We start from the raw sequence: 26,729 nt of genomic DNA on the forward strand, positions 1-26,729 counted from the left end.
GCCACAGGTTCTATTTTTTGAGTTTACTTCTAGTCCTCTAGAAGCTAACAGAGGGACTAATAGGCACTAACAGCAGGATAGACTCAAGATCACATGAAGTGTTAACACCACTTTACAAGGCCTTGGTAAGGCCACACTTGGAATACTGTATCCAGTTTTGGTCACCACGATGTAAAAAAGAGGTTGAGACTCTAGAAAGAGTGCAGAGAAGAGCAAGAAAGACGATCAGGGGACTGGAGGCTAAAACATGTAAGGAAGGGTTGCTGGAATTGAGCAGGTCTAGTTTAATGGAAGAGAAGGACGAGGGGGAACATGATAGCAGTCTTCCAATATCTCAGGGGCTGCCCCATAGAAGAGGGAGTCAAGCTATTCTCCAAAGCACCAGAAGGCAAGATAAGAAATAACGAATGGAAACTAATCAAGGAAAGAAGCAACCTAGAACTAAGGAGAAATTTTCTGACACTTAGAACAATTAATCAGTGGAACAACCTGCTTCCAAAAGCTGTGAATGCTCCAACATTGGAAGTTTTTAAGAAGAAACTGGAGAGCCATTTGTCTGAAATGGTATAGATTTCCTGTCTGAGCAGGGGGCTGGACTAGAGGACCTCCAAAGTCCCTTCTAACTTTTTATTTATTTATTTGATTGCCGTCACAGACCAAAATACAAGTACAACAAAAGAAAAACATAAAGTAAAATCATAGACAATTGGACACCAGAAGCCTTGGCTGAGGGGAATTACAACATTCTCCTCTAATAGTTACAGCTCTTAAAAAAAATTCAGAGACCTGAGAAGTAATATATGAGGAGCCATCCCCTAAACAATATAAGACCAGATTACTAGCATTGGGACCAGAAGGGTCTATTTTAAGGAGAGACAGTAATTTAGTTCTGCCTGCCTTATACATAGGGCAATATAAAAATACATACTCCACAGTTTCAACCTCAGCCCTATCACAGGGGCATAGTCGCTCGCTAATCGGGAGCCTCTTAAATCGCGCGTCGAGTAGTGCTGAAGGCAAGACATTGAAATGGGCTAGAGAGAAGACTCTCCTATACTTGGGGATAGTTAGAGTGTAGAAGTATGAAGCCATCCTGAGTCCATAATCCCTTCCAACTTAATGATGATGATGATGTCCAAAAACTGTTCATGGAAAGTTGAGTTCCATTGACTATATGGAGTAGAAAAGAAAGCTGCAGAAGTAGATACCTATTCATCTGCATCCCAAGGGTTTAGTTCATCAATTTTACTGGCAAATTTCTATGGGAATTGTAGAAGAGACTCTTGAGATCCACTCAAACAACCAGGGAGTATATAAGAGCCATGGGCTGTGTGGGTTACTCATCCTTATCCTCTGTGAACAATAATCAAATGAAAAGAAAATCATGCTTATCACTTTATCACTTTATTTTCTCTCGTTATCCAGATTCTTTCCAAGTGTCTTCCACCTGCAGATGAGAATAGGACGTCTTAGGAGACATTGTTAACACTGCAATGCTCAACACACACAAAACTGTGTGGGTTTTTGAAATTGGCTTCCCCATGGGTAGACATCTCACTGCTCTGGTGTTGGCCTCATGCCTGATCTTGGGTGTCTCCAGCCAGACAGCCGACAGCTTCAAAGACAGCACCATAGCTTTGGAGATTCTGGGAGAAGTTCCAACTTTCAAAATTATCCAAGCAGGCATCTTCCCAGATCATAGAATCCCCTCCAACAAGTCAAAGGACTTTCCTGGGGATGCCATCCCACAAGCTCCACTACCAGTCATGTGTACGAAGCCAACGGAAATCCGGGAAGCCTTCAAGTACATCAACACATTTGTCTCTTGTACGATCTTCATAGTGGGCATCATTGGAAATTCCACCCTGCTAAGGATCATCTATAAGAATAAGTGCATGAGAAACGGACCCAACGTCCTCATTGCCAGCCTTGCTCTTGGAGACCTCTTCTACATCCTCATTGCTTTGCCCATTAATGTCTATAAGGTATTTACTTATTTTAATCATCCATTTGTAACTTACCACTGCTATTCAACTGGGTTTATCCCATTGCTACGACACTCTTCCTTTTAAATCCAGCTTCACTTGACTGATCAGTGAGATGAAGTCAACATGAGCTCAGACGTAAATGTCAGGTCCCACCCCAATCCACGTCTTAAGAAAGAACTCTTGGAGACAGAATTTGTCCAAAAGGAACTTTTACTAAAACATAATTGTCAGTGGGAAATCTACTGTAGACAGGATCTGAAAACTGTGTTACAGGTTGGTACTTTTAAAGTGTCCCCGAGTGAAACCCCCTACCCTCAGTCCATTTGGTCAGTCCCGGATCAATTACGGTTCAGGTGTCAAAACCTTCCAAGGGAAAAGGGATCTTCCATAACTTTACATTTCCTTCCTCCCTTTCAGATTCCAATTGGAGATACAAACCAGATCTCCCCCCCCCCCCGCCCTTTCTTTGTTCTTCTCAGTTCAAAGGTTCTTCCCCTGGTCTAATGACGGCCTCCAGGCAGGCTGAAATAAACACCCTTGCAACAAATGGATACGGATAGCCAATTAAGATCTTTTCTTCTCCTCCTTGGGAATGGCAGAATCCAGTGAGGGATGTAATATTTTAGAACATACAGATAGTTTTATGAATGGGATATAAATGGATTCTGACAGTAAGGTTGGTAACGGTAGAACATGCATGATGTAAAAAAGATGCATCTGCTTGGGATGCAACCAGGAAGAGTCCATAGAAATTGGTACCATCCATGTAGTAGTTACAGAAAATTCCAGATCTGATCCCTGATGCCAAGTTATTGTTAGTTATCGTTCTGTAGCTCAACAGTCAGAAGTGGACCAGATGTCATAAACGCAATTGAAAATGGGTCTGAATAGTAGGGATGCCAGTGGTCCTTATCAGAGAACTGGCCATCTAACCTGGCAAGTTGCAAGTTGTTGCTGCTTCTGTGATCTATAGTATGAAATGGTAGTCCAGCAGAAAGAAGGAGATGTATGTCTAGACTAGCAGAAGGCTTAGGGGAGACCTAATAGATATCTTCCACTATTTAAAAAGTTGTCACAGGGAACAGGGCATTGATTAGGGATGACATGATAGCAGTGTTCCGATATTTGAGGGGCTGCCACAAAGAAGAGGGAGTCAACCTCTTCTCCAAAGCACCTGAAGGTAGGACAAGAAGCAACGGATGGAAACTAACCAAGGAGAGAACCAGCCTAGAAATAAGGAGAAATTTCCTGATAGTTAGAACAATTAATCAGTGAAACAACTTGCCTCCAGAAGTTGTGGGTGCGCCAATACTGGAGGTTTTTAAAAAGAGACTGGACAACCTTTTGTCTGAAATGGCATAGGGCCTCCTGCTTGTGCAAGGAGTTGGACTAGAAGCCCTCCAAGATCCCTTCCAACTTTCCTATTCTGTCATTCTGATTTATTCTCCATTGCTCCTGAGAGCAGGACAAGAAACAAGGGGTGAAAACTCATCAGAGGGAAGATCCAACCTGGAACGAAGGAGGAATTTCCTGGCAATGATTAATCAATGGAACTGGAGTTGTGGGTGCTCCATCACGGGAGGTTTTCAAGAAAAGATTGGACAACCATTTGTCCAGGATGGTAGAAGGACTCCTGCCTTGGACAGGGGGTTGGAGTAGAAGACCTCCAGGGTCCCTTCCAGCCCTATGATTCTCTGAAAGTGACAAATATGGCCATGAAAGATAGGATAGGATTTCTATGGGCTGAAGATATCCCTCTGATGAAGTATGGAAAACATTCCGTTCCTGTCACATGAAGAAATATAACCCTACCCAACTACACAGACCAGAAAACTTGCACATGGCAGGATAAAGAGAACTGAAAGTGCATTGCTAACATCAGAATGAAAACATGGAACGGACATCCTACTACGGTATTCCTTTTTCCCATTTCACTGTAGAGCATTGCAGTAGAAGGAACAGTAGAGTGATTGTTCTGCAGCTCAAGAGCCAGAAGTTGATCAGATGTCGTAAAGGCACTGAAATGTGACTAAATGGGAGGCCTCCAGGCCAAAATATCTGTGAAACCTAATTGTTTCACGTTCTCCTCCTTCCCAGATATTTCTGGTTGGGATTTTTTTCACACAATCATCTCCTTTGAATGTAATCAGAAATCAACTAGGCAAGGACTCAGAAGAGTGGTGTTCTTTCTCTTAACTTGGTGTCCGTCAAGATTTAATAGTTGGAGTCCTATAGTAGTTGGAGTTTGGAGGAGACCCAATTTAGTTCAATCTGGAAATGTCCATGTGGAGGGTGTACGGGATCCAAATATTCTGAGATCCTTTGGAGAGAGAAATTGATATCCCTCTCACATTTTACTTGGGATTAGTTTAGCAGCTGTCTTAGTCTACTGACTTTGGTCATTACTCCAACAGCTTTGCTCTGCAAAAGTAAAATAACAGAAAATGCAGCACTAGCAGTTTTAAATATATTAACAAGAGATGGTGAAGGAGGAATATTTGAAGTAGTTAGGAGTCGGTTATTCCATGTTCATAATTCCAATTATTCCATCTTCACAAACCCCACGAACACAATACACTTAACAATCATCTGCAGCAATTCATTTCAAAATGATGCATTCCTATCCAATAATCCTGATCTTCCCAGGTTTGGTTAGGATTAGAGCTCCCTTGAGAAGAGATGGGGAAAAGCCATGGATAACGTAGGCACCCAGAGATTGACTTACACCCAGCTGGACAACTGGACAATGGAGCAAAGTATTATCTAATCCAGGATGGGTAATCTTTGCCAATCCATCTTAATTTGTATTCTTTTAGACAAAGGCCTATTCCCAAAATATCAGTAGGAACAACACGCAAGAGCAAACAGCCCAGAGAAGGTGAAAGATATGAGAAAGTGGGGCCAGTATTATTTTCCACTATGATTTTGTAATTAACAGAATAACAGAGCTGGAAGGGACCTTAGAGGTCTTCTAGTCCAACCCCTTGCTCAGGCAGGAAATCCCATACAATTTCAGACAAATTTATTTTATTTATTTTATTTTAATCCCATTTATATCCCACCCTTCTCCGAAGACTCAGGGCGGCTTACAATTTAAGCACAAACCAATGTGCTTAGCAATAGCCTTCATTCTATGTATATGCCTGCTTATTAGGGCTTTCACACACACCCCAAGCGGCATTATTACAAAGTCAGCTTAATTGCCCCCAACAATCTGGGTCCTCATTTGACCTACCTGGGAAGGATGGAAGGCTGAGTCAACCTTGAGCCTGGTGGGATGCGAACCTGCACTAATTGCAGGCAGCTGGTGTTACTTAAGGAGGCATTAGCCCACTGCTCCACCAAGAGATTCTCCAATCTCTTCTTAAAAACTTCCAGCATTGGAACACCCACAACCTCTAGAGGCATATTGTTCCACTCATTAATTGTTCTAACTACAAGGAAATTTCTGGATGAGAAGCAGCTTGGTTTAGTAGTTAAAGCACAAGGCTAGAAACCAGGAGACTGTGAGTTCGAGTTCCGCTTTAGGCATGAAAACTGACTGGGCAATTCTGGACTAGGCAGTCTTTCAGCTCAGCATGTCAAGTTTAGGCTCAGTTACTCAATTCCTGTCACGACCAATGGACAAACACTTGGCTGATTGGGGGGAAAAAGTAACCTGTACTTGTGGAAAAATATTAAGAAAGAAATGTAATTACTGGATATTATTTTCTAATATTTGGGATTTGGTTAATATTCCAAAAAGCATTGCTACATTCTGATCAAAAATAAAGAAATTGGCACACGTAATCCCAAAACTATAGGTGACCAGCTCATGGTCTACCTTATTCTGGCTGTTGAAGTAGAGTTAGAAGGTCAACAAGATTTTAAGATTGGGATAATCCTTGTAATTCATCTTTCATCACATCAGTGAATCACAACATTTAGCATTGAAAAACAGCTGTTCTGAAATCGGAACAAAGTGTTCAGAACATAAAACAAAGAGGAAAAATCTTTTTCATTATTTAGTAGACTAAGAGAATGGTAAACATTAATTTTGTCTATTGAGGTTGAATTATTCCAGTTGTTCTTTTTCAAACATGCATGTAACCCAATTTTTTTTTAAAAAAAGCCAACCATACTTTCAGTTAAATGTAAAGTAAAGCAGTCTTTAATCATTAGATTTCCTACAGCAAACACTTCTTTCCTACATGTTTTTTTTAGCAGGAAGTAATAACTTCTTGAGTTTTCATAAATCCTGTTTACAATTATTAGAGCTGGGGTTCTTTACCCATTCCTGATTCATTTTATCATAAGCTTTATTTGGAACCAGTCCACATATTACAAATGCTTCTCAGTCTAACCTCAATGACTTATTTATTTATACATCAATTTGTATGCCACATGATTTCAGATTCTGGCCAGTTTACAATTATTTGGGAAAAAAAACAGTTCAAGCAAAGGATGGTCATCCAATCTCGCACCATACAAAACAACAACCCCCAAAACATCCATTAAAACTCCAATATGCAAGACAGCCCAATTGCCATTAACGCTTACTGCGTAATCTTCACAATTTGGGGGAAGGTTACCAAGTTAGCGGCTTCAGATATCTTCGGAAGTATTCCTTGAGAGATATCTGAGTAGGGTAAAGGTAAAACTCACATTCTTATGCCATCATCGGACATTTATTTAGCGGTCCCACTGTGCAGTTGCGTGGTATGTATAATCACTTTTTTCCCCCGCTGCGATGGTACAAAATCTCAGGCATGAATTGTTCCTGCAGAGGGCTAAGCGTAAGATTTATCCACTCCACTTGTTAACATTTTAATATTTTTCTCTGACTTCTGTTTGGGTCAGGAGATTATCCAGCAGTGCAGAGAATGTAAACATGCAACCACCAGTCATGAGCAATCATGGGAAAGGAAAGGCTCATGTTTGATCACAAGCAAGAATCTGCAGGAAAAGAACCAATTAAATCTGGAGTGGGTGGACCAGCTCTCCTCACTGCCCCAGGGACTCTCAACTGACTGTCAGCCATGCCCGAATTACAATAAAGACAAGCCTTCATCCCGCTTTCGGGGACACCTGGCAGTTTTGATGCTAAGTTTGCACTTTTCTTGCTCTTAGGATTTCTAAAGATATGTCAGGTGCGAGGTCAGAACTAGGATAGAGGAAAGAGTATGTATGGTATATAAATGGTTTGCCTCAATCAGAATAGAGCTAGAAGGGACCTTGAAGGTCTTCTAGCAAGAGACCCAATACCATCTCAGACAAGTGACTGGCCAGTCTCTTCTTAAAAGAGTGATGGAGCACCCACGACTTCTGGAGGCATGTTGTTCCACTGGTTGATTGTTCTCACTGTTAGGAAATTTCTCCTTAGTTCTAGGTGGCTTCTCTCCTGGATTAGTTTCCATCCGTTGCTTCTTGTCCTGCCTTCAGGATGGGGAATGGGATGGGATGGGATGGGATGGGATGGGATGGGATGGGATGGGATAGGATAGGATAGGATAGGATAGGATAGGATAGGATAGGATAGGATAGGATAGGATAGGATAGGATGGAATGGAATGGAATGGAATGGAATGGAATGGAATGGAATGGAATGGAATAGAATAGAAGTTGGAAGGGACCTTGGAGGTCTTCTAGTCCAAACCCCTGCTCAAGCAGGAGATCCTATACAATCTCAGACAAGTGACTGGCCAGTCTCTTCTTAAAAGCCTCCAGTAATGGAGCACCCATGACTTCTGGAGGCAGGTTGTTCCACTGATTGATTGCTCTCACTGTTAGGAAATTTCTCCTTAGTTCTAGGTGGCTTCTTTCCTGGATTAGTTTCCATCCGTTGCTTCTTGTCCTGCCTTCAGGATGGAGAATGTAATGTGATGTGATGTGATGGAATGGAATGGAATGGAATGGAATAGAATAGAATAAAATAGGAGTTGGAAGGGACCTTGGAGGTCTTCTAGTCCAACCCCCTGCTCAAGCAGGACATCCTATACCATCTCAGACAAGTGACTGTCCAATCTCTTCTTAAAAGCCTCCAGTGATGGAGCACCCACGACTTCTGGAGGCAGGTTGTTCCACTGGTTGATTCCTCTCACTGTTAGGAAATTTCTCCTTAGTTCTAGGTGGCTTCTCTCCTGGATTAGTTTCCATCCATTGTTTCTTCTCTTGCCTTCTGGTGCTTTGGAAAATAAGTTGACCCCCCCACACACACTTCTTTGTGGCAGCCCCTCAAATATTGGAACACTGCTGTCATGTCACCCCTAGTCCTTCTTTTCTCTAGACTAGCCATATCTAGATCCTGCAACCGTTCTTCACATGTTTTAGTCTCCAGGTCTTTAATCATCCTAGTTGCTCAAAAGATAAGACTTCAAAAGCACTGAGGGGTTTGTTTCATGCTACCTTCACACAAGAATCTGAACTACTAAGTCAAGGCAAATTAGTGCCAGATTGTTAACGGGGCAACTTAGATCACTTATGGGGATGTAGAGATGCTAAACTGATGATGAGTTTGACTCCAGCCTTGGACTCTGCCTAGTCATCTCCTACAATATGTCTGGTTTTAATTACAGGATAGTGATGGTTTTTACTGTCTCCTACAAATCTAGTAAATAGACAGATTCTACATAAAAATATAAAGCCAACAAGCTCAACTGCCCAGAGATGCTGGGAATCAGGGGTGCCTTTTAATACATGATGATAGTTCTGTAGAGACTATGCAGGTAGTCCTTGACTTATGACAGTTTGTTTAGTGATCATTCAAAGTTGCAATGGCACTGAAAACGTGATCAGTTTTCCATCCAGCTCTTGCAGCATTCCCGTGGTCATGTGATCAAAATTTAACCGCTTGGCAACTGATTCGTATTTATGACAGGTGCAGTGTCCTGGGATGACCTCTGGTCAACTTCTAACAAGCAAAGTCAATGGGGAAGCCAGATTGACTTAACAATCCTGTTCCTAACGTAATTACTGCACTACTTTACTTAACTGTGGCAAGGCAGGCTGTCAAATGGGCTAAAACTCATTTAACCAGCATTTTCACTTAGCAGCAGACATTTTTGGCCCTCAGTTGTGCTCATAGGACCAGCTGTACTTCCCCAGGCCTTATTTGTCTGGAATCTCTCTATTACCCAAATACCCCGATTCTCCCGAGAATCTTCCATTATGACAAATAACCACGAGTTTCTTTTTCTTTCTTTCCAGCTTCTTGCAGAAGATTGGCCTTTCGGGGTGCAGGTCTGTAAATTGGTTCCATTCATACAGAAGGCCTCTGTTGGCATCACCGTCCTCAGCCTTTGTGCTCTCAGCATAGATCGGTAATAAACGCCTTGGAGTATTTCTCATTTTTACGGAACGAACAGCCCTTTCCTCTTGCAAATGGTGTCTCCTTTGTTCCTCCTGTAGGTACCGTGCTGTGGCTTCCTGGAGCCGTATCCAGGGCGTTGGAATCCCTATGTGGAAGGCAGTTGAAGTGACTTTCATTTGGGCCGTGGCCATCATCCTGGCTATCCCGGAAGCCATTGCTTTTGACTTGGTGGAACTGGATTACCGTGAACAGACTCATTGGGTTTGCTTTCTGGCCCCCGAGCAAAAATCCAGCTTTATGGTGGTACGTTCTCCCCTTTGGTGGTGATAGGATACACTGTTAATGTTAAATGTATCTCTCTTCCTGCTTTGAATGGACAGGCTACAGCTAGTTGGGAGTAGGTGGAAGACACAGTGGTTGCTTGGAAGCTTCACTCCACTTTGGCGCGTTGCTCATTCTGCCCAGTCTCTTATTTATCCGTCCTTTTCCATTCTGGTGCTCCCTCTAACTCTGTTGGGTTTACTACTCTCCAGCACTTGTTGGAAAAATTGGGAGCTGTAATCCCAGAAGGCCCTAGCTTGGAGGTATGCTCACACTGGCGTAAGCTTGACTTCTTGCAGATGGTAGTTCCGAATATACGTGGAGGAAGAAAAAAGAAAATTGTTGAGAATCAGACACACACACACCCCTTTGAATGGCTAGTCAAAAGAAATAATGGGCACAAGTGACTTCATACCACAATATGAAGATAAAGAGACAGAATGCCTTTGTTAATTTCATTTCTCTTGGGATGACTTTGCATAACATAACGAAGTTGAAATGTCTTTATTATGGTCAAGGGAGGGAGGGAGGGAAAGAAGAAGGAAGGAAGGAAGGAAGGAAGGAAGGAAGGAAGGAAGGAAGGAAGGAAGGAAGGAAGGAAGGAAGGAAGGAAGGAATAAAGGAAGAAGATAATTATAGAAAACCCGTTACAAAAAAAGAAAACAATAAAATACATCTAAACCAAAGTTTTCCACGTATGCTGGCTTGGCAAATAGGTTTTGTAAACCAGAATGTGAATGAAGAGCTAACATCCCTTAAAAACAATGAATATACAATGTACCTCAAATTTGGAAGTTGAAAAGACGCCATAGAGAGATGTGGGCAAGACCTTCTGCTCCCTACAGCTACAGGGGCAAGGTCTCTTGAGGATAAGGAGTCTTGTGAAATCTACTCACTAACAATACACAAGAAGTAGACCAAAGCACTCTCTAGAACAAGCCTATCTTTACTTAGATTGGGTAAATGCCCTGCAATCAAGAGCCTGCAGTAATCTGACATTTACATATCGTGGTGAAAAAAGAAAATAAAAAGGCTGAGTTCCCACAACATAGCAATCTCTAGATTGTTTTTAACGATGTCTTCTTTAAAAAGCCAGAGCTGGCCAGTTCAAACAACCATAGAACTCAAACCATTTCACTACCTTGCTTAGCAGAGGGCCTGGTTCCAATTTCAGCACACGAGCCAGCTTGGTGGGCGCATGGCTGGCCGATTCCTTGAAGCCGTTTCTTTCTTTTTCTAGTTTTACAAGGATGTGAAAGACTGGTGGCTCTTTGGATTTTACTTCTGCCTGCCTTTGGCCTGCACTGGGATCTTCTACTCCCTCATGTCTTGCGAGATGTTAAGCAAGAGCAACGGCATGCGGCTGGCCCTCAATGATCACATGAAGCGGGTGAGATCCTCTAGCTAAGACCGAGGACACTTTCACCTTTGCCTAAACACACGGCATGGAGAGGCTTCCTTGCTTTTCCATTCTGTCTCCTGCCATAATTCTCCGTCCAAATCACGGCTGTCCGCCCTTTTGGCTTGCCTGGGCTGCAATGAATGAAGAGGAATTGTCTTGGGTCACATATATGTCATTATTTTATTTTATTTATTCAATTTCTATAGCCACCCAACACGACCACGTGATTCTCCAACGGCTTCCAATTCTAATTACAACTTATAATTAACACAATTGAAAAGACAGTAAAGCCATAAAAGCGTCCACAAAACAAATAAGCATAAGCAGCATCTGTGGTGGCTAATCAACTAATAGTGAAGCTGATGAAGCCAGTGATGAAATATATAATATAGTCGTGAATGTATGTAAAAACAAACTTCCTTTATTTTTATTTTTTTTATTATCTTGTGGGTCCGTATTAGTAGCTTTCCAGGGCTGCATGTGGCCTGCGAGTCGTGGGCTGGACTCGTCCAATTTAAATAGTGGTCAATTAATTATCTGCATTTATTAGTCCTGCTCTGGAATCACAACATAGTTCAGGAATTAATGGATCCTTTTCATTGATAATTTGCTAATTTCCCCCCGTCCCACATTTGACCCCAAAGTGCGCTAGACTTTTAGCCTATTATTCCAGTCCAGTTTGGAATGTCAAACCATAATTATTGGTTATGCTGGATGCTGGAGGAAGGTCCTCAAAGTTAATAGCCATTGATAGATCTGCCCTTCGTGGATTTGTCCAGCTCCTGTAGAGGCTATTTACTGTATATTAGCAGCCAAGATTATATCTTGTTGGCACTGCTTGATTGCACCCTGCATGAAGAAATATTCGCCTTTTCTCCATGTTTAATTTTATCTTTAAGACTGGCGGGGCCATCTTATTTACTTACGTTTTATTGAAAAGTTTTATACGGCTGCCCGTCTCATCTCTTATGATTCTGGGTGGTCAACGGCAATTTAAGATAACCGTCACACAAATAGATAAAGCAACAAGAACAGAGAAATAAGTGGGAAACAAGAAAAGGCTGAAGCCCCTTAAGGTCTGACCTAAACACCAGAGGGCAGGATGGAATGGCGCCCGAGAGAATTCTTCAACTTTTTCTAATGTTCCAATCATTTCAACGATCATGTCTGTTTTCCAGCGCCGGGAAGTGGCCAAGACGGTCTTCTGTCTAGTGGTAATCTTTGCCCTCTGCTGGATTCCTCTTCATCTCAGTAGGATCCTCAAGAAAACCATCTATAATCAACAAGATGCTGATAGATGCGAGCTGCTTAGGTGAGAACCATGTGCAGAAAAGCCATACGGTGATGGTTGAGACTTAAAAAACAAACAAACAGCGGTTTCGACAATGAATCTTTTTGCTTTATTTATTTATAAGTGTATTGATTCAATTATGGCAGAGGTCCCCAACCTTTGGGGCACCAGGGACCAGTCCCGTGGAGAAAGTTTTTTTCACAGACCAGAGGAGAGTGTGGTTGTGTGTGCTCCTTGCATCCCACGGACGGGGCTTTGCTCGTTTGTGCGGACCGGTTGTTGGCATGCTGTGGCCCAGTACCAGTCCACGGACCGGGGGTTGGGGACCCCTCAATTATGGCTTTCCCACTTTTCCACCCCAGCTGGGACCTTCACGACAACATCCATTAGAAAACTCCATAAAATTGTAAACAAGAGCGGCCTTTGATAAAAGCAACATAAGTCTTGAGGTAGGGCTGTGAAGGAGTGATGAACATCTAAAGAAGCTTAGTACAAACCACTGTCAAGATTTTAACAGCCTTTCCCCCCAAATACAAGGTTTTCAGGCTGATCTAACTATTGCTTTGATCATAGAAGTGTCTGGGCTAGACTTTGTAAGATCTGGCATCAGCAGGACATAGGGCACTCCCAAACAATGCAAAAGATTTAGCAGTCATCACCATGTAAATCCTTTGTCGAGATCCTTTCACAAAGGTATTCTGTTATGTGTCAGTAAGCGCCATCTGCAAGACAAGCAGAAGGTTGATTTAATTCATGATCTCTAAACTGCGTGTTCCCCACTAGGCCAGAGATCCTCAAACTTGGCCACTTTAAAACTTGTGGACTTCAACTCGCAGAATTCCTCAGCCAGTCAGGGGACTTCTGGGAGTTGAAGTCCACAGGTCTTAAAGTTGCCACGTTTGGAGACCCCTGGTTTAATTGAAAAGTCCCAGATCAAATTAGCTGGGCAGATACTATGGGAGACAGAAGCTCCCTCAAGTAATCAAGCCCTATGCCACGTACAGCTTCATAGGTAACAACCAGCACTTTGAATTGCACCTGGGAGCAACCTGGCAACCAGTGAAATGTTACATGGGTAAACTGAGGCATGCCCCCAACTGGTCACACTACTGTATCCTGAACCAGTTGAGGCTTCCATCTGGTTTTCCAGGGCAACCCATGGAGAGTGCCTTGCAACAGGCAAGCCATAAGCTAACCAGGGCTTAAGCGATCCTTTCGATGACCTGGATGATTTGGCTTGAACTGAAAGAATTCTCGAAGAAAAGAAACAGGTTACACCTTCCCAGCTTGCCCTCAGCTCTGCTGCTAGAGAAAGCTAAGTGGGTTAAATCCTAGGATAAAGTACGGAAAGCTATAGACTAGGCTGGGAAGTTAAAAAAAAAAACACCACAACATTCCAGAAGATGGGAAGGCAACGGCAATCTCTTCCATATCCAAGAAAAGTGCTGGATATATTCTTGGAGTCATCAAGAGTTGACTTTGTCCTTGAAGGTGTCATCTTGCTTCACTTTTAACGTTCTACATCATGACTCTTTCCTTTCTCTTTCCATCCAGTTTCCTTCTGGTAATGGATTATTTTGGAATCAACATGGCCTCTCTCAATTCCTGCATCAACCCCGTGGCTCTCTATTTTGTGAGCCAGAAATTTAAGAACTGCTTTCAGGTAAGAGTTGACGAAAGGATGGCATTTGATGGGAAGGAGGGAGGACATGATGAACTGAGGCAGCCAGATCAGTACCAGCAAAAATAGAGAGGAAAACTTTATTATTACTTCCCCCTGTATGATCAATGTCAACCTCCAGCTTGAATAGCCTAATAAAGTCCAGGATCACTTTCATTTCTGAAAATCTTACTAGTTTATTGAATACACGGTATGGTATAGATCATGGGTTTCCAACCGGGGGTGCGAGACGATATCCCAGGGGGTGCGAGAACTTGGGTTTAGAAGTTTCAAAATTATAATGTATATGCATAATTCGTTTTGAACTTTTCTAAGGGCTGCAAAAATATATCAGAAGCGTTCTAGGGGTGTAGGGTATAGAAAAGGTTGGGAACCGCTGGTGTAGGCGAAGGAAAACTAAAGTTCCAAGGCATCTAACCATAGCATATAACAATGAAATTCCCAGCCGACAGCTCTCCCCCCCCTCCCCTCCAAATATTTACGCCGCTCAGGTAAGCAATTTCTTTTCGTTATGAGAACCATCTGCTATCTTCTTCACACCAGCTAGAAATGACCTTGCAAAGTTTCCAGACACACTCTCTCGGCAAACTTCTGCAGAACTGGAGAGGTTTCATTTCTCTTGACTAACCCATTCAAAAGCATCATCTCCCGCCACCCCCTTTATTGTATTGGCAAGATGGAAGCAAAGAGGCACGTAGCTGCCAGTTTCCCTCTTGACACTCAACTTACTCTCCTCCAATATTGGGTAAGGACAGAGGAACCGGCGCTGCTCAGAAGCCTGCGGTCTCTCCATTCCTGCCCTAAATGACTCTTATCTCCCGTTTTATTTCTCCTAGTCCTGCCTTTGTTGCTGGTGCCAACGGCCAGCACTTGGCATCCTCCCAACAGACGATAAGGGATCTGTGGGAAAATGGAAAGCCAACGGACAGGAGCTCGACCGGAGCAGTTCTCACCTGAGCAATAAGTGTAGTTCGACTTAGACCCAGGAGGAAACGAGAGGAGAACATTTCATTGGAATTCTGAGATGGACTTCTTGGATACGGGACCTTGGTTTGGGGTATTCCTCTTGAATTCACTTTTCTTCCCCAGAGATGAGCCTTGATCTCAAATCATCTGACTTCAGTCACAGCCCTTTCAAAAAAAATCCGATAGAAATGTTGCTTTTTTCTTCTCTTCTTTTTTTTTGATCTTTTCATGATCACCACCTCCTTTTCTTTACTCATTCTTCCTTACAGAATAAAATAATGTTTAGGACCATATGAATGGGCATGATCCGAGGTTATCTGCTCAGTATAAAGGGGGCTACACCGAGCAGAAGCCAGGGGGGGTGATACTCAGCCAGGAGAATATAAAAAAGGGTTAAGGGTTGACACAGAACTGAGAAATTGAGCTATTTCTCAGTGAACAAACGTGGTTTGTCACTGTCTCTTCGTCCAAGGTAGGAATGTGGTGGCTCACATGGTTAGGATGTTGGGTTGGAGGTTAACAAGCCTGCGTTCGAGACCCAGGTGCTGCTGTGTGGCAGGGCGAGCTCCCGTCATTCACTTCAGCTCCTTGACAGGGACACTGAAAAGGATCCCCCACGGGTGTTCCCCAGGCAAACTTGATGTCAGTGGCTAATCCTTTCAACCTGGAAGCACCCTAGACGATGCCTCCAACACAAATGGGACAGGAGTAGGTAGGAAGATGGAATCACTACTCATGTTCCTTTCCAAGAAAATGCAGTGGGATTTGTAGTTCATCTGCAACCGAGGTTACGTCAAAATGGTGACATGCACAGGGACATCATAATACAAACACGCGTCCCAAAGTCTGGCGTAAATATGTAAGTGAACTTCTTGGTTCTATGCTGCAACTTTTAATTGTATCAACTGTTCCTTTTCCCACCAATGACTGCCCATGATGTAGGTGGACGTCATTTACTCATTCTTGTGATGAAACTGTTGGTATAAGACTGGCGAGGTTCAGTTTGACTTTTCCAGTCAACCCTGAAGCTAAGTGGGTGATTTTAGGTCAGATACATACAGAAGAAATAGATGAAGTCTTTGCCAACCAGTTAACAAATGTATGTAGGAAGCATACCACAATACTAATGGGAGACTTCAACTATCCAGATATCAACTGGGAGACAAACTCTGCAGCGAATGGGAAATCAAACAGATTCCTAACCAACCTAGCCGACAACTTTGTCATCCAAAAGATGAAGAAGAGAACTAGACGTAAAGCCATACTGGACTTAATTCTAACTAATAGAGAAGAAGTGATAGAGGGAGTTGAAGTTGCCGAAACCTTGGGCGAAAGTGAACATGTCATACTGGAATTTAATATAACACAAACATTAGCAACAGAAAACAATCCAACCAGTGTCTTGAAAAGCTTCAAAAGCGCTGACTTTAAGAAACTCAAGAGAACGTAGGAAAGATCCCATGGATGAAAATCCTAAAGGGGAAAACAACTCAGTGTGGGAAACTCAAAAATGCGACCATAAAAGCCCAGATCAGCACAATACCACTGAAAAAGAAAAACAAGAAATTCAAGAAGAAACCAGCATGGCTGCACAAAGATCTCTCTGACAAACTGAAAGACAAAAAGGACAAAAAAAATGGAAAGAGGAGCACATAACTAAGGCCGATTATCAGCAGACAGCCAGAACATGTAAAGATGAAGTCAGGAAAGCAAAGGCTCAGAACAAAGACTTGAAACAGTAATCACGGATAATAAAATAAGTTTCTTCCAACATATTAACAACAACAAAAAGTCAAAGAAACTGTAGGTCCACTAAAGAGAGAAGATGGCAAGGAAATAACAGGCAACAGGGAGAAAGCAGAGCTACTTAACTCATACTTTACACCAGTCTTCACGCAAAAAGAAACCATAGCCCAACATATAAAAAAAACCCACTGCAAAAGACAAATTAGAAACAAAAATTAAAATAAGGAAGAGAATGGTAAGAGAACACTTATCCAACCTCGAAGAATATAAATCACTGGGGCCTGACAGATTACATCCCAGAGTTCTGAAGCAGCTGGCAGATGTTATCTCAGAACCACTGCACCATATCTTTCCAAAATTCTGGAGCACAGGGGAAGTACCTGAGGATTGGGAAAGAGCTGATGTGGTTCCCATCTTCAAGAAAGGAGGGGGGGGGAAACAGACCCAGGAAACTACAGACCAGTCAGTTTAACATCAATACCTGGGAAGATCCTAGAAAGGACAATCAAAAAACAGATCTGCAAACAACTAGAAGCAAACAAAGTTATAACTAGTAGCCAGCACAGGTTTGTTAAAAACAAATCATGCCAAACTAATCTTACTTCATTCTTCGACAAAGTGACTAAACTAATAGACCAGCAAAATACTGTGGATGTAGTATACTTAGACTTCAGTAAGGCAATTGATAAAGTAGACCACAACCTACTCCTTGGTAAGCTAGTAAAAGGTGGAATAGACAACATCACCACCAGATGGATCTGTAGCTGGCTGGCAAACCGAACTCAACGAGTAGTCCTCAACGGCACTACATCCACATGGAGAGAAGCAAGCAGTGGGGTACCACAAAGTTCCGTCCTAGGCCCAGTACTCTTCAATATCTTCATCAATGACTTAGATGAGGGAATTGAAGGGGAACTCATCAAATTTGCAGATGACACCAAATTGGCAGGAGTGGCCAACACCCCAGAAGACCAACTAAGGATGCAAAAAAGATCTTGACAAACTTGAACAATGGGCCCTATCCCACAAAATGAGTTTCAACGTGGAGAAAAGCAAAGTTTTACATTTAGGCAGGAAAAATCAAAGGTACAAATACAGATTGGACGAGACCTGGCTTAAAAACAGTAACTGTGAGAGGGACCTTGGAGTCCTAGTGGACAATCACTTAACCATGAGCCAGCAGTGTGCAGCCGCCGCCAAAAAAGCTAATACAATCCTGGGTTGTATAAACAGAGGCATAGAATCAAGATCACGCAAGGTATTAGTACCGCTTTATAAAACCCTAGACTAGAAGACCTCCAAGATCCCTTCCAGCTCTATCCTATCCTATCCTATCCTATCCTATCCTATCCTATCCTATCCTATCCTATCCTATCCTATCCTATCCTATTCTCTCAGCTTAACCTACTTTACACAGTTCTTGTAGTGGGAACAAATGTGGGAAGATCCATTATCAGGGGGACAATAACAGCTATAATTGCAGAATAGCATGATCATTAGGTGCAGAGGTGTGTGCGGACAATAACCTTGGAGAAGGCATGCAACAACTGTTACGAAAACATCAACTTGACCCAAAAAAACAAGAGGGCATGATAATGAAAGTCAAGATTGACCTACCTTGACTGGCTATGTCATAAGAGGGAGAGAGAAAGAGAAACTCTTTCTGGCTTTCAAGGTTGATAATAACCTTCTAGTTTAGGTCATGTCAGGAAACAGACCCTACAAGAAATACTGGAACTTTATTTTACTGTTCTAGAGGATAATAAACTTGAGATGACCTAGAAGAACAGATCACCCATGAAGCTGAAGACCTGGAGCAAGTCTCATATAAATCCAACTGCATGTCCAACTCACTAATAGTTGGTGGAATCATGTTTTGCTAGAATCCAAGTTAACAAAACCATCAACAACATGGGTGGATTTAGCCATCAGAGTGAGCCACAACAGCTTTCAACGTAGTTCATGAACCTAGTCAACTCTCTCCTCAAGAACAAGATGACCCCAAATCGAAACAAAAGTTCTGTTTGACAAAGTGTCCCTTGCCCCCAAATGTCATATGAATCTTGAAAGCAACATTGCAAGATTTTACAGAATCCCTACTTTTTACCACCCCAGAAACAAGTACGGTATGTATGAATGTATATATGTATGTCCCAATCCCTTAGTGCAGACATTCTAGTAGAGTTCCCCAACGTTTCCAGCTTTGTGGACCAGCAAGTGGCTGACAAACACACACGCATGCAGCTCCACTTCCGTGATCGGCAGGCACGCACACCTGCCGCTCGCCCAAATGGAGTGCGTGCATGCGCTGGCCCACTGCTCACGCAAGGATGCGTGTGCACGCTTGCTGGCCGTTTCCAGGGTCCAGTTGTAAACCCTTCACGGCCCACAGATTGGGGGCCCGTTCTAGTATGTCGCCAACCTATTAGCTGATTGTATGTGTTATATTCTCCTATTTAGAAAGATTTCTTTGCTTAGGATACAAAAGCAAATCCTGAAAGATGAGTTCCTCAGGAATGCATCCAGGTTGCTTCTGTTTTGGATCTTGCTAATATTTCTATCTTTATCCCTTTTTATACAGGCAGCTTTGCTCTCATTATGTTCCTCATGTCAGGAAGTGAATTAAATATTTTACTGATAAAAAGACTGAAATGATAATCCCAGATCCATTTACTGGGAATAGCTCCCATCAAGTTTCTTTCCTTCAGGCTAAACCTCATAGAGATCAAGTCCTCAACTTACAACGGTTGGGACCAGAATTTTGCACTAAGCAATGTGGTTGGCGAAGTCAGTCATGTGGCTGGACCACCAATTTACTGTGGCTGTTAAAAAGTGAATCATATCATCAGTATGGGAATCACAGTCATTAAGCAAATCCAGGTTCCCCAGCTGATTTTGTCAGAAGCCACTTGGGAAGGGCAGAATTTGAGACCACGTGACTGCAAAACACTGCAGCCATTATGAATGTGTTCCAGTGGCCAAGTGCCTAAACTGTGATCAGGTGACTGCGACACTCGTAACTTTGAGGATGGGTTTATGACACTTATCAAAACTTTAAACAGTTGTTATAAACAAGTTGTCACACGTTGAGCACTACCTGTAGTGTTAAATTAGCTTTAGGCCTCTACTAGAGTACCTTTCTACAACCTTCCAGATTTCAGCATCTGACATTCCCACCTAGCACAGAGGCCATCTGTTTGGCAAGCCAAGAGAGATTTAATTCCTAAATTCCAGCTGATCCAAACCATAGCAACTGTGCTCTATTCTTCTAACTCAAGTAGCCTCTAAAGAATTTGTAATAATCTCAATATATTATGATTTAGGATTTTCTGACAGTCTATGCAAACCATAATGTGTGTTTAATGTGGACTAAAATAAAGTCATTTTTTTTCTGAATAAAATGCTGGTTTAAAAGGTTGCAGGTGCTAGCGATGGCAACGTTTGTTCTAACAGATCTCAGGTCCACAATTATAGCTGAAATGACACAATCGTACGCAGCTATTCGGATAGCTTTAAAAAGAGATTTCAAATTCAGCTGGTCAGGTGAAAAGATACACTTTGCCCCAACCACAAACCTGACCTGTTGAAGAATTACCACCGTTGATAAAAAAAACCTGCGGTATTAACGTAGAATTCTCGTCACTCCCTGACGAAAAGAGGGGTTAAACCCTAAAGGGAGAATGAAGATTCCGTCACGCAGGCCTTAGAAAAAGAGATTCTTTAAAAAAAAACAAAAAACGAACGTCTTTTAATAAGTCATAGTCCCCAAACCCGTTGCTCTAGGCAGAGGTTTATCCATTATGCGGGTGTCGACATACTACTGCATTCTCACATCATTCTTGTATTCTTCTACACTTGCCTGCAATAGAAAACAAAAGTTTCTGAACTTTTTAGGCTACAGAATCAGAGAGAAGTACTTCAACAAAAGTCAGTTAGTCCAGTCTCTTGATTAACGGACGTCTGTTGCTACACCATCCTAGCCTGAAAATGGCCACTGATGATGGCTTTATTAAGATCTCATTTATTTATTTATTTACAAAAATTGTTTTTCTGCCCTTCTCGCGTTTCAGGTGACCCTGATTCGTCTCCTTAGAATGAAACCGAGGCTCTTCACAGGGGCATCTGGCAGGAGAATGGAACTGGGTATGGGCAGTCTAGAGAAAAGAAGGACTAGGGGTGACACGATAGCAATATTCCAGTATTTGAGGGGCTACCACAAAGAAGTAGGGGGTGGGTCAACGTATTTTCCAAAGCACCAGAAGGCAAGGCAAAAGACAATGGATGGGAACTGATTGAGGAGATAATTAAGGAGAAATTTCCTAACAGTGAGAACAATTAACCAGTGGGACGGCTTGCCTGCAGAGGTTTTTTTAAGAAGAGACTGGACAGCCACTTGTCTGAAATCGTATCGGGTCTCCTGCCTGAGCAAGGGGTTGGACTAGAAGACCTCCAAGGTCCCTTCCATCTCTATTCTGATTGATGAGTTGGCTGCTTTCATCACAATGACCGAAGCAACGTTGCATCCTAAGCCCCCTTTGTACATGGGTACCACACTGAGGTGCGAAGAAGAAAGGGCGTGGCTTGCATTGTGATTCCACAGCAGTGCTATCATCATTTTGATCCAGCTTTGGACACATTCCTGTGGACCAGTGGAACAGCTTGCCTTCCGAAATCGTGGGCCCTCCATTACTGGAGGTTTTTAAGAAGAGGCTAGACCAGGGGTAGGCAACCTCGGCTCTTTTATGACTCGTGGACTTCAACTCCCAGAATTCCTGAGCCAGCATGGCTCAGCTTGGAAACCTCTGCCTTTCCCCTCAGCGTGGCTGGCTCAGGAATTCTGGGAGTTGAAGTCCACGAGTCAAAAAAAGAGCCGAGGTTGCGTACCCCTGGGCTAGACCGTCACTTGTCTGAGAGGAGTATAGGCCAGACATGTCAAACTCGCGACGTCATGTGACGTCGCTCAATGTATCAGAGCTTTTTCTCCATTGCCGGCAATGGGGTGGGCGCGGTTTTGGGATGACGCATCCAGCCCGCAGGCCGGCAGTTTGACACCCCTGGTACAGATTCTCCTGCTTAAGTGGGGGGCTGGACTAGAAGACCTCCAAGGTCCCTTCTAGCTCTATTCTATTCTATTCTATTTTCCTGGGATTCATGAGATTTGAAGACCAACTGCTCAAAACATGGCCCCAGCTATGCTACAGGTTGAGATATGACAGCCACACCTTGAACACTCTATTTTAGACCAAAATGATACATACATTTCATTATATATAATGGGAATAGCCTCTGTAGGAAGGGGACAAAGTCGGCAAGATGGCAGATGGCACATGACAAGGCAAGCCCACTCTTTTTGAACATGGGGTTAAAGTGCAGGATTGCAGGTTAACTCTGCCCAAAGCCTGGAGTTCGATCCCGACTGGCTCAAGACGACCGATTTAGCCTTCTATCCTCCCAAGGTCGGTAAAATGAGGACCCAGATTGTTGGGGGCAATATGCAAATAATGCTTTTACATTATAAACCACCCAGTGTGTGTTGTAAAGCACTATAGGATGATATACAAGTCTAAGTGCTATTTCTGCACAGGCTTTCTTGTATCAGAGTGTACTGTCTTGCTGACTTTGGCAACCCCCTTTTAAAGGTAAAAGGTAAAGGTTCCCCCGCACATGCGTGCTAGTCATTTCCAACTCTAGGGGCCGGTGCTCATCTCCGTTTCAAAGCCGAAGAGCCAGCGCTTGTCCGAGGACGTCTCCATGGTCATGTGCCCGGCATGACTGGATGCCAAAGGTGCACAGAACGCTGTTACCTTCCCACCGTAGTGGTCCAATTTTTTCTACTTGCATTTTTTTACGTGCTTTCCAACAGCTAGGTTGGCAGAAGCTGGGACGAGTAACAGGTGCTCACTCTGCTACGCGGCACTCGGGATTTGACCCGCCAAACTGCCAACCTTCTGATCGACAAGCTCAGCGTCCTAACCCACTGAGCCACCGCGTCCCAACCCCCTTTTACCACTGTCCAATGAAAGTTTGGGGTTTTCAAGATGTTCTGTATCAAATTTCTTACTCCCTGCTGCATACCAAAATCTCAGAACTGTTGGTCCGAGTGTCACCTTCTGTATTTTTTTTCTCTACCGTACAATATATACTTCTCTGTTGGGCAAATTGCTCAGACCCACCTCGAATGTGCTAAGCACATGCTGGCAGACGCCCATCAGATCTTCCAGTCCCTTCTGGAAGGCATCTATAGCAAGTAGACCCCCTGGAGGATCACAGAAGAGATCAATTTTATTTCTGTCACATGATTGTTATACTGCTCACATCACCAGTCTCTAGGTCACATCAGTAAGATGGTCAAAATCATGAAATATCCACATGAAACACTAGAATCCATACAAATCCTCCAGGGCCCCAGTAGGATAAAAATAACTTATCCTCCAATTCATGTATTTCCCTTGTAAATAAGTAATGTGAACAGCAATTATTAGGCTGCATTTTTTTAACTCCTCTTCTGCCATGAGCATGGAAGACCAGAAAAGAAGCTAAGCCCTCTGCATCTCCCAGCAGCTGATTTCCTTGCCTGTTTTAAGTCAAGATGGCAGCCAGTCTCTTAGCCAATATCATACATTCTAAGCCATGATGCAAAAATTCGCTTGGTTCGGGAGTCATAGCACATGAGTCCAAACGAGCTGCCAAAGGCTACACTGGGTGAGGAAAGAATCCAATTTGTGAGGGGGGCATTCAAAGTATATTTTAAGGAGGGAAGAATGTCTTAAATTTCCGCAAGACTTAAGAGAACTGCTTTGCCTTTAAACGTCTTCTCTGTAGAAATGAAAAAGAAAGAATGAAAGCTGAAATGTTTGCCATAGGGCCATCAGGAGGGCAAAGAAAAATTCGCTTTAACAGAAGCCACACTTTCTGCACAGGGCTTTTATAGACACAATCGTCCTGCTGCGGTTTAACGGCAATTTAGGGCAGAGTCGCTCGCTCCCTCCCTCCCCTAAAGTGGATGGTGACAGGCCATCATTCTGGAAAGACAATTTTCCCTGGGCAATGGAACTCATGAGCAGAGAAAGCTGGCACGAGGTTTCCCATGAAAGGAAGAAGCTGGCCAGCCAATTCTGTCAGATCTCCAGGACCCCGGAGCTGGGTGCTCTCACCTCTGGTCTGGATGCGGAAGTTGATTTTGCTTTCCGAGGGATGAGTGATGCTATAACCGCAAAACTCAATTTCAGGGCTGCAAGGGAACAAAGATTATAACAGAGGCGGAGAGGAAAATGAAATAATGTTCTCTTGTGTATCCGATGCTCTGAAAATCATACATCAGGGAAGGTTAAACTCGACATTTAGTGCTCAAACAGATGTATGCTGTCTAATGGACAAGGGAACATACTCCCATTCAGAGGCCCTAACAAATTTTTCCTGGGACAGTGATTTTTCTGTGATGCCTGGAGGGACCAAAGAAAATATCAATCCACTGCGAAATTGTCTTCACAAAACCAACACTTAAGCTGGGGTGGTCAAATTGACTTAAGGTTGTTTTGGCCAATGTCAGCTACTTCTTCAGAAGCGGAGATGGTGAATAGCCATCTCCCACCTCATATCAATGTTGAAGCGAAGTTATCAGAGCCAGTCAACCATCATCTACTTTTTCCAAATACTATTTTAAGAGGCTCAGATTCATATAAAAGCACAGCTATACAAAGCTATTGTGTGATTTGACGCACAGTAGAAACCCACCTACCTTTTTAACAAATCACAGTTAAGCCAAACAACAGTTTCCTGCTAAGCATCAACTGTATCGGGTGTCTCCAAGTGGCAATAACGAGCTTATGAGATAGGGTGGTAGCAATGCTTTGAATCTTGAGGCTAAAAGGTGCTCTAACAGTCTGCCCGGGAGTGCTTAGCCACAGCTCCTTCAACAAAATATGATTATGTGTGATTTCACTTAGTTTTGCGGAATTCCAGGAAAAGACCCAGCTATTTTAAGGAGTTGTAAAGAGGTGTTCTAGGAGTGGCCCTGCATGCTTTGAAGTTTTTTGTCCTACTAAGGAAAGTTGGAATCCCCCCCTGCAACGGAACTCTTTACTTACTTTTTCATAATCATGTATCTCAACGAATTGCCGAGGGTGTGGTCCTCATTGTTGAGCACAAATGTGACACAGGTCTTATCTGACCCTTCAGCTCGTACCTACAGACAGAGGAGGAGAAATAAAATCAGAGGCTGAAAGGAAAAAATGGGGTTTCTTTGGGCAAAAATGTCTTAAGAGCAATATACCTGTGTTAAATGGTTGGCACTCCATTCCTTTCTTCTACTTATTCTCTCTATCTATCCATCTATCCATCCATTCCCCAGCTATTGCACAGGTGGTCCTCGACTTACAATAATTTGTTCAGTGACTGTTTGAAGTTACAACGGTACTGAAAAAAGGGGCTCCAGACCGTTCTTCAGTGGCAACTGTCGGAGCACCCCCAGGGTCGTGTGATCAGACTTCGGGTATGCGGCAACTGGGATGTACAGTATTTTTGACAGTTGCACCGTCCTGGGGTCATTTGATCACTTTTTGCCACCTTCCCATCCAGCTCCTGACCAGCCAAGTCAACAGGCGGGGGGGGGGGGGGAAGCCAGATTCATTAACGACTGCAGTGATTCACTTAACAACAGTGGCAAAACGGTGGTCAAAGGGGGCACCCCCTTAACAACCACCTTGCTTAGCACTGGCAATTGCTAATTGGGAGGAGGGTGGCTTTTGAATAACTGAAAAGCAGAGGTAAAGGCTTCACCTGATGGATTTCCGCCTGCCTCACTAGCCCTCAAAAGACCCAGGAGCACCGTCTGATAGAAAATATATATACTGTACATCCGTACACACACACACACACACACACACACACATATATACATACACTTAATCCCCCACCCAATCAGAGCACACCTCCACCCACAGAACACACCCCCTCTGGCAGTTTAAAAAAGAGGAACAAACAGCCACATGCTTCTCCCAGAAGAAGGAAGCTGAAGCCACCAGCCTGATGATGACAGATGGGATTCCGTCGAAACGTTGCGCCTACACCTTTAATTCTACGCGGGGAAAAACCCGAATGACCAAAGATCCATATATATATATACTGCTAAGCTTGTAAGCCGCCCTGAGTCTTCGGAGAAGGGCAGGATATAAATGTAATAAAAATAAAAATAATATATATGTGTGTGTGTATGTATGTATGTATGTACGAAAACATATATATATGGTGCTGGAGAAGACTCCTGTGAGTCCCTTGGACTGCAAGGCGATCAAACCGGTCAGTCCTAGAGGAGATCAACCCTGACTGCTCTTTAGAAGGCCAGATCCTGAAGCTAAAACTCAAATACTTTGGCCACCTAATGAGAAGGAAGGACTCAATGGAGAAGAGCCTCATGCTGGGAAAGATCGAGGGCAATAGAAGAAGGGGACGACAGAGAATGAGGTGGCTGGATGGAGTCACTGAAGCAGTCGGCGTGAGCTTAAATGGACTCCAGAAGACGGTAGAGGACAGGAAGGCCTGGAGGAACGTTGTCCATAGGGTCGCGAGGGGTCGGACACGACTTCGCAACTAACAACAACAACATATATATATATACATATATATACACACACATACACACACACACATAAACATACATATACATGTATATACACATACACGTATGTACATATACATATATATACATATACACATACACATATATATATACATATACATATATACATATACATGTGTGTGTGTGTGTGTGTGTGTGTATATATATGATTAAGAGGTGGTGGTTGCTCATTTGCTTTAGGCTTCACCTATCGCACTTCTGCCTGTTCGCTAAGAAGGACGCTGCCCGCCTCCCCGCGCCCGGCCTCACCATCTGCAGCACGCGCGGCTGCTGCTTCTCCTCTTCGTCCCCCATCTTTCCCGCATGCGCGGGGGCGCAGGGGACGCCGGGAGCCGCTCCCCCTCTCCCTTTCTGAGGGCACAGAAGGGGTTAAAAAGCCTCCCGGGCGCAGTCTCCTTACTTCCTCCCA

General features: G+C 43.3%; 2 protein-coding genes across 3 annotated transcripts; one reads left to right on the plus strand and one right to left on the minus strand.

Moving 5' to 3' along the window:
• Positions 1–1,337: 1,337 nt before the first annotated feature.
• Positions 1,338–17,668, plus strand: LOC308673262 (endothelin receptor type B-like). The gene is made up of 7 exons (XM_081336826.1): positions 1,338–1,985; positions 9,174–9,286; positions 9,375–9,579; positions 10,838–10,987; positions 12,178–12,311; positions 13,845–13,953; positions 14,808–17,668. Exons 1-7 carry the CDS (start codon positions 1,494–1,496, stop codon positions 14,949–14,951), a joined length of 1,347 nt encoding a protein of 448 aa, XP_081192952.1. The 5' UTR covers positions 1,338–1,493; the 3' UTR covers positions 14,952–17,668.
• On the minus strand, positions 12,308–26,728 carry LOC308673261 (DNA-directed RNA polymerases I and III subunit RPAC2-like). Of its 2 annotated transcripts, none has more exons than XM_081336825.1 (5): positions 26,570–26,728; positions 24,771–24,868; positions 23,838–23,914; positions 22,857–22,939; positions 12,308–13,012 (listed from the first exon to the last, which is right to left on the minus strand). In XM_081336825.1, the coding sequence occupies exons 1-5, from the start codon at positions 26,612–26,614 to the stop codon at positions 12,992–12,994; spliced, it is 324 nt and encodes a 107-aa protein (XP_081192951.1). In that variant the 5' UTR covers positions 26,615–26,728; the 3' UTR covers positions 12,308–12,991. The 2 variants fall into 2 exon arrangements, with proteins under 2 accessions (XP_081192951.1, XP_081192950.1); XM_081336824.1 differs by lacking the exon at positions 12,308–13,012 and adding an exon at positions 19,384–20,542.
• Position 26,729: the final 1 nt, after the last annotated feature.

This window comes from Vipera berus (assembly GCF_964194415.1).
Source record: "Vipera berus genome assembly, chromosome: 11".
Classification (NCBI taxonomy): Eukaryota; Metazoa; Chordata; class Lepidosauria; order Squamata; family Viperidae; genus Vipera; species Vipera berus.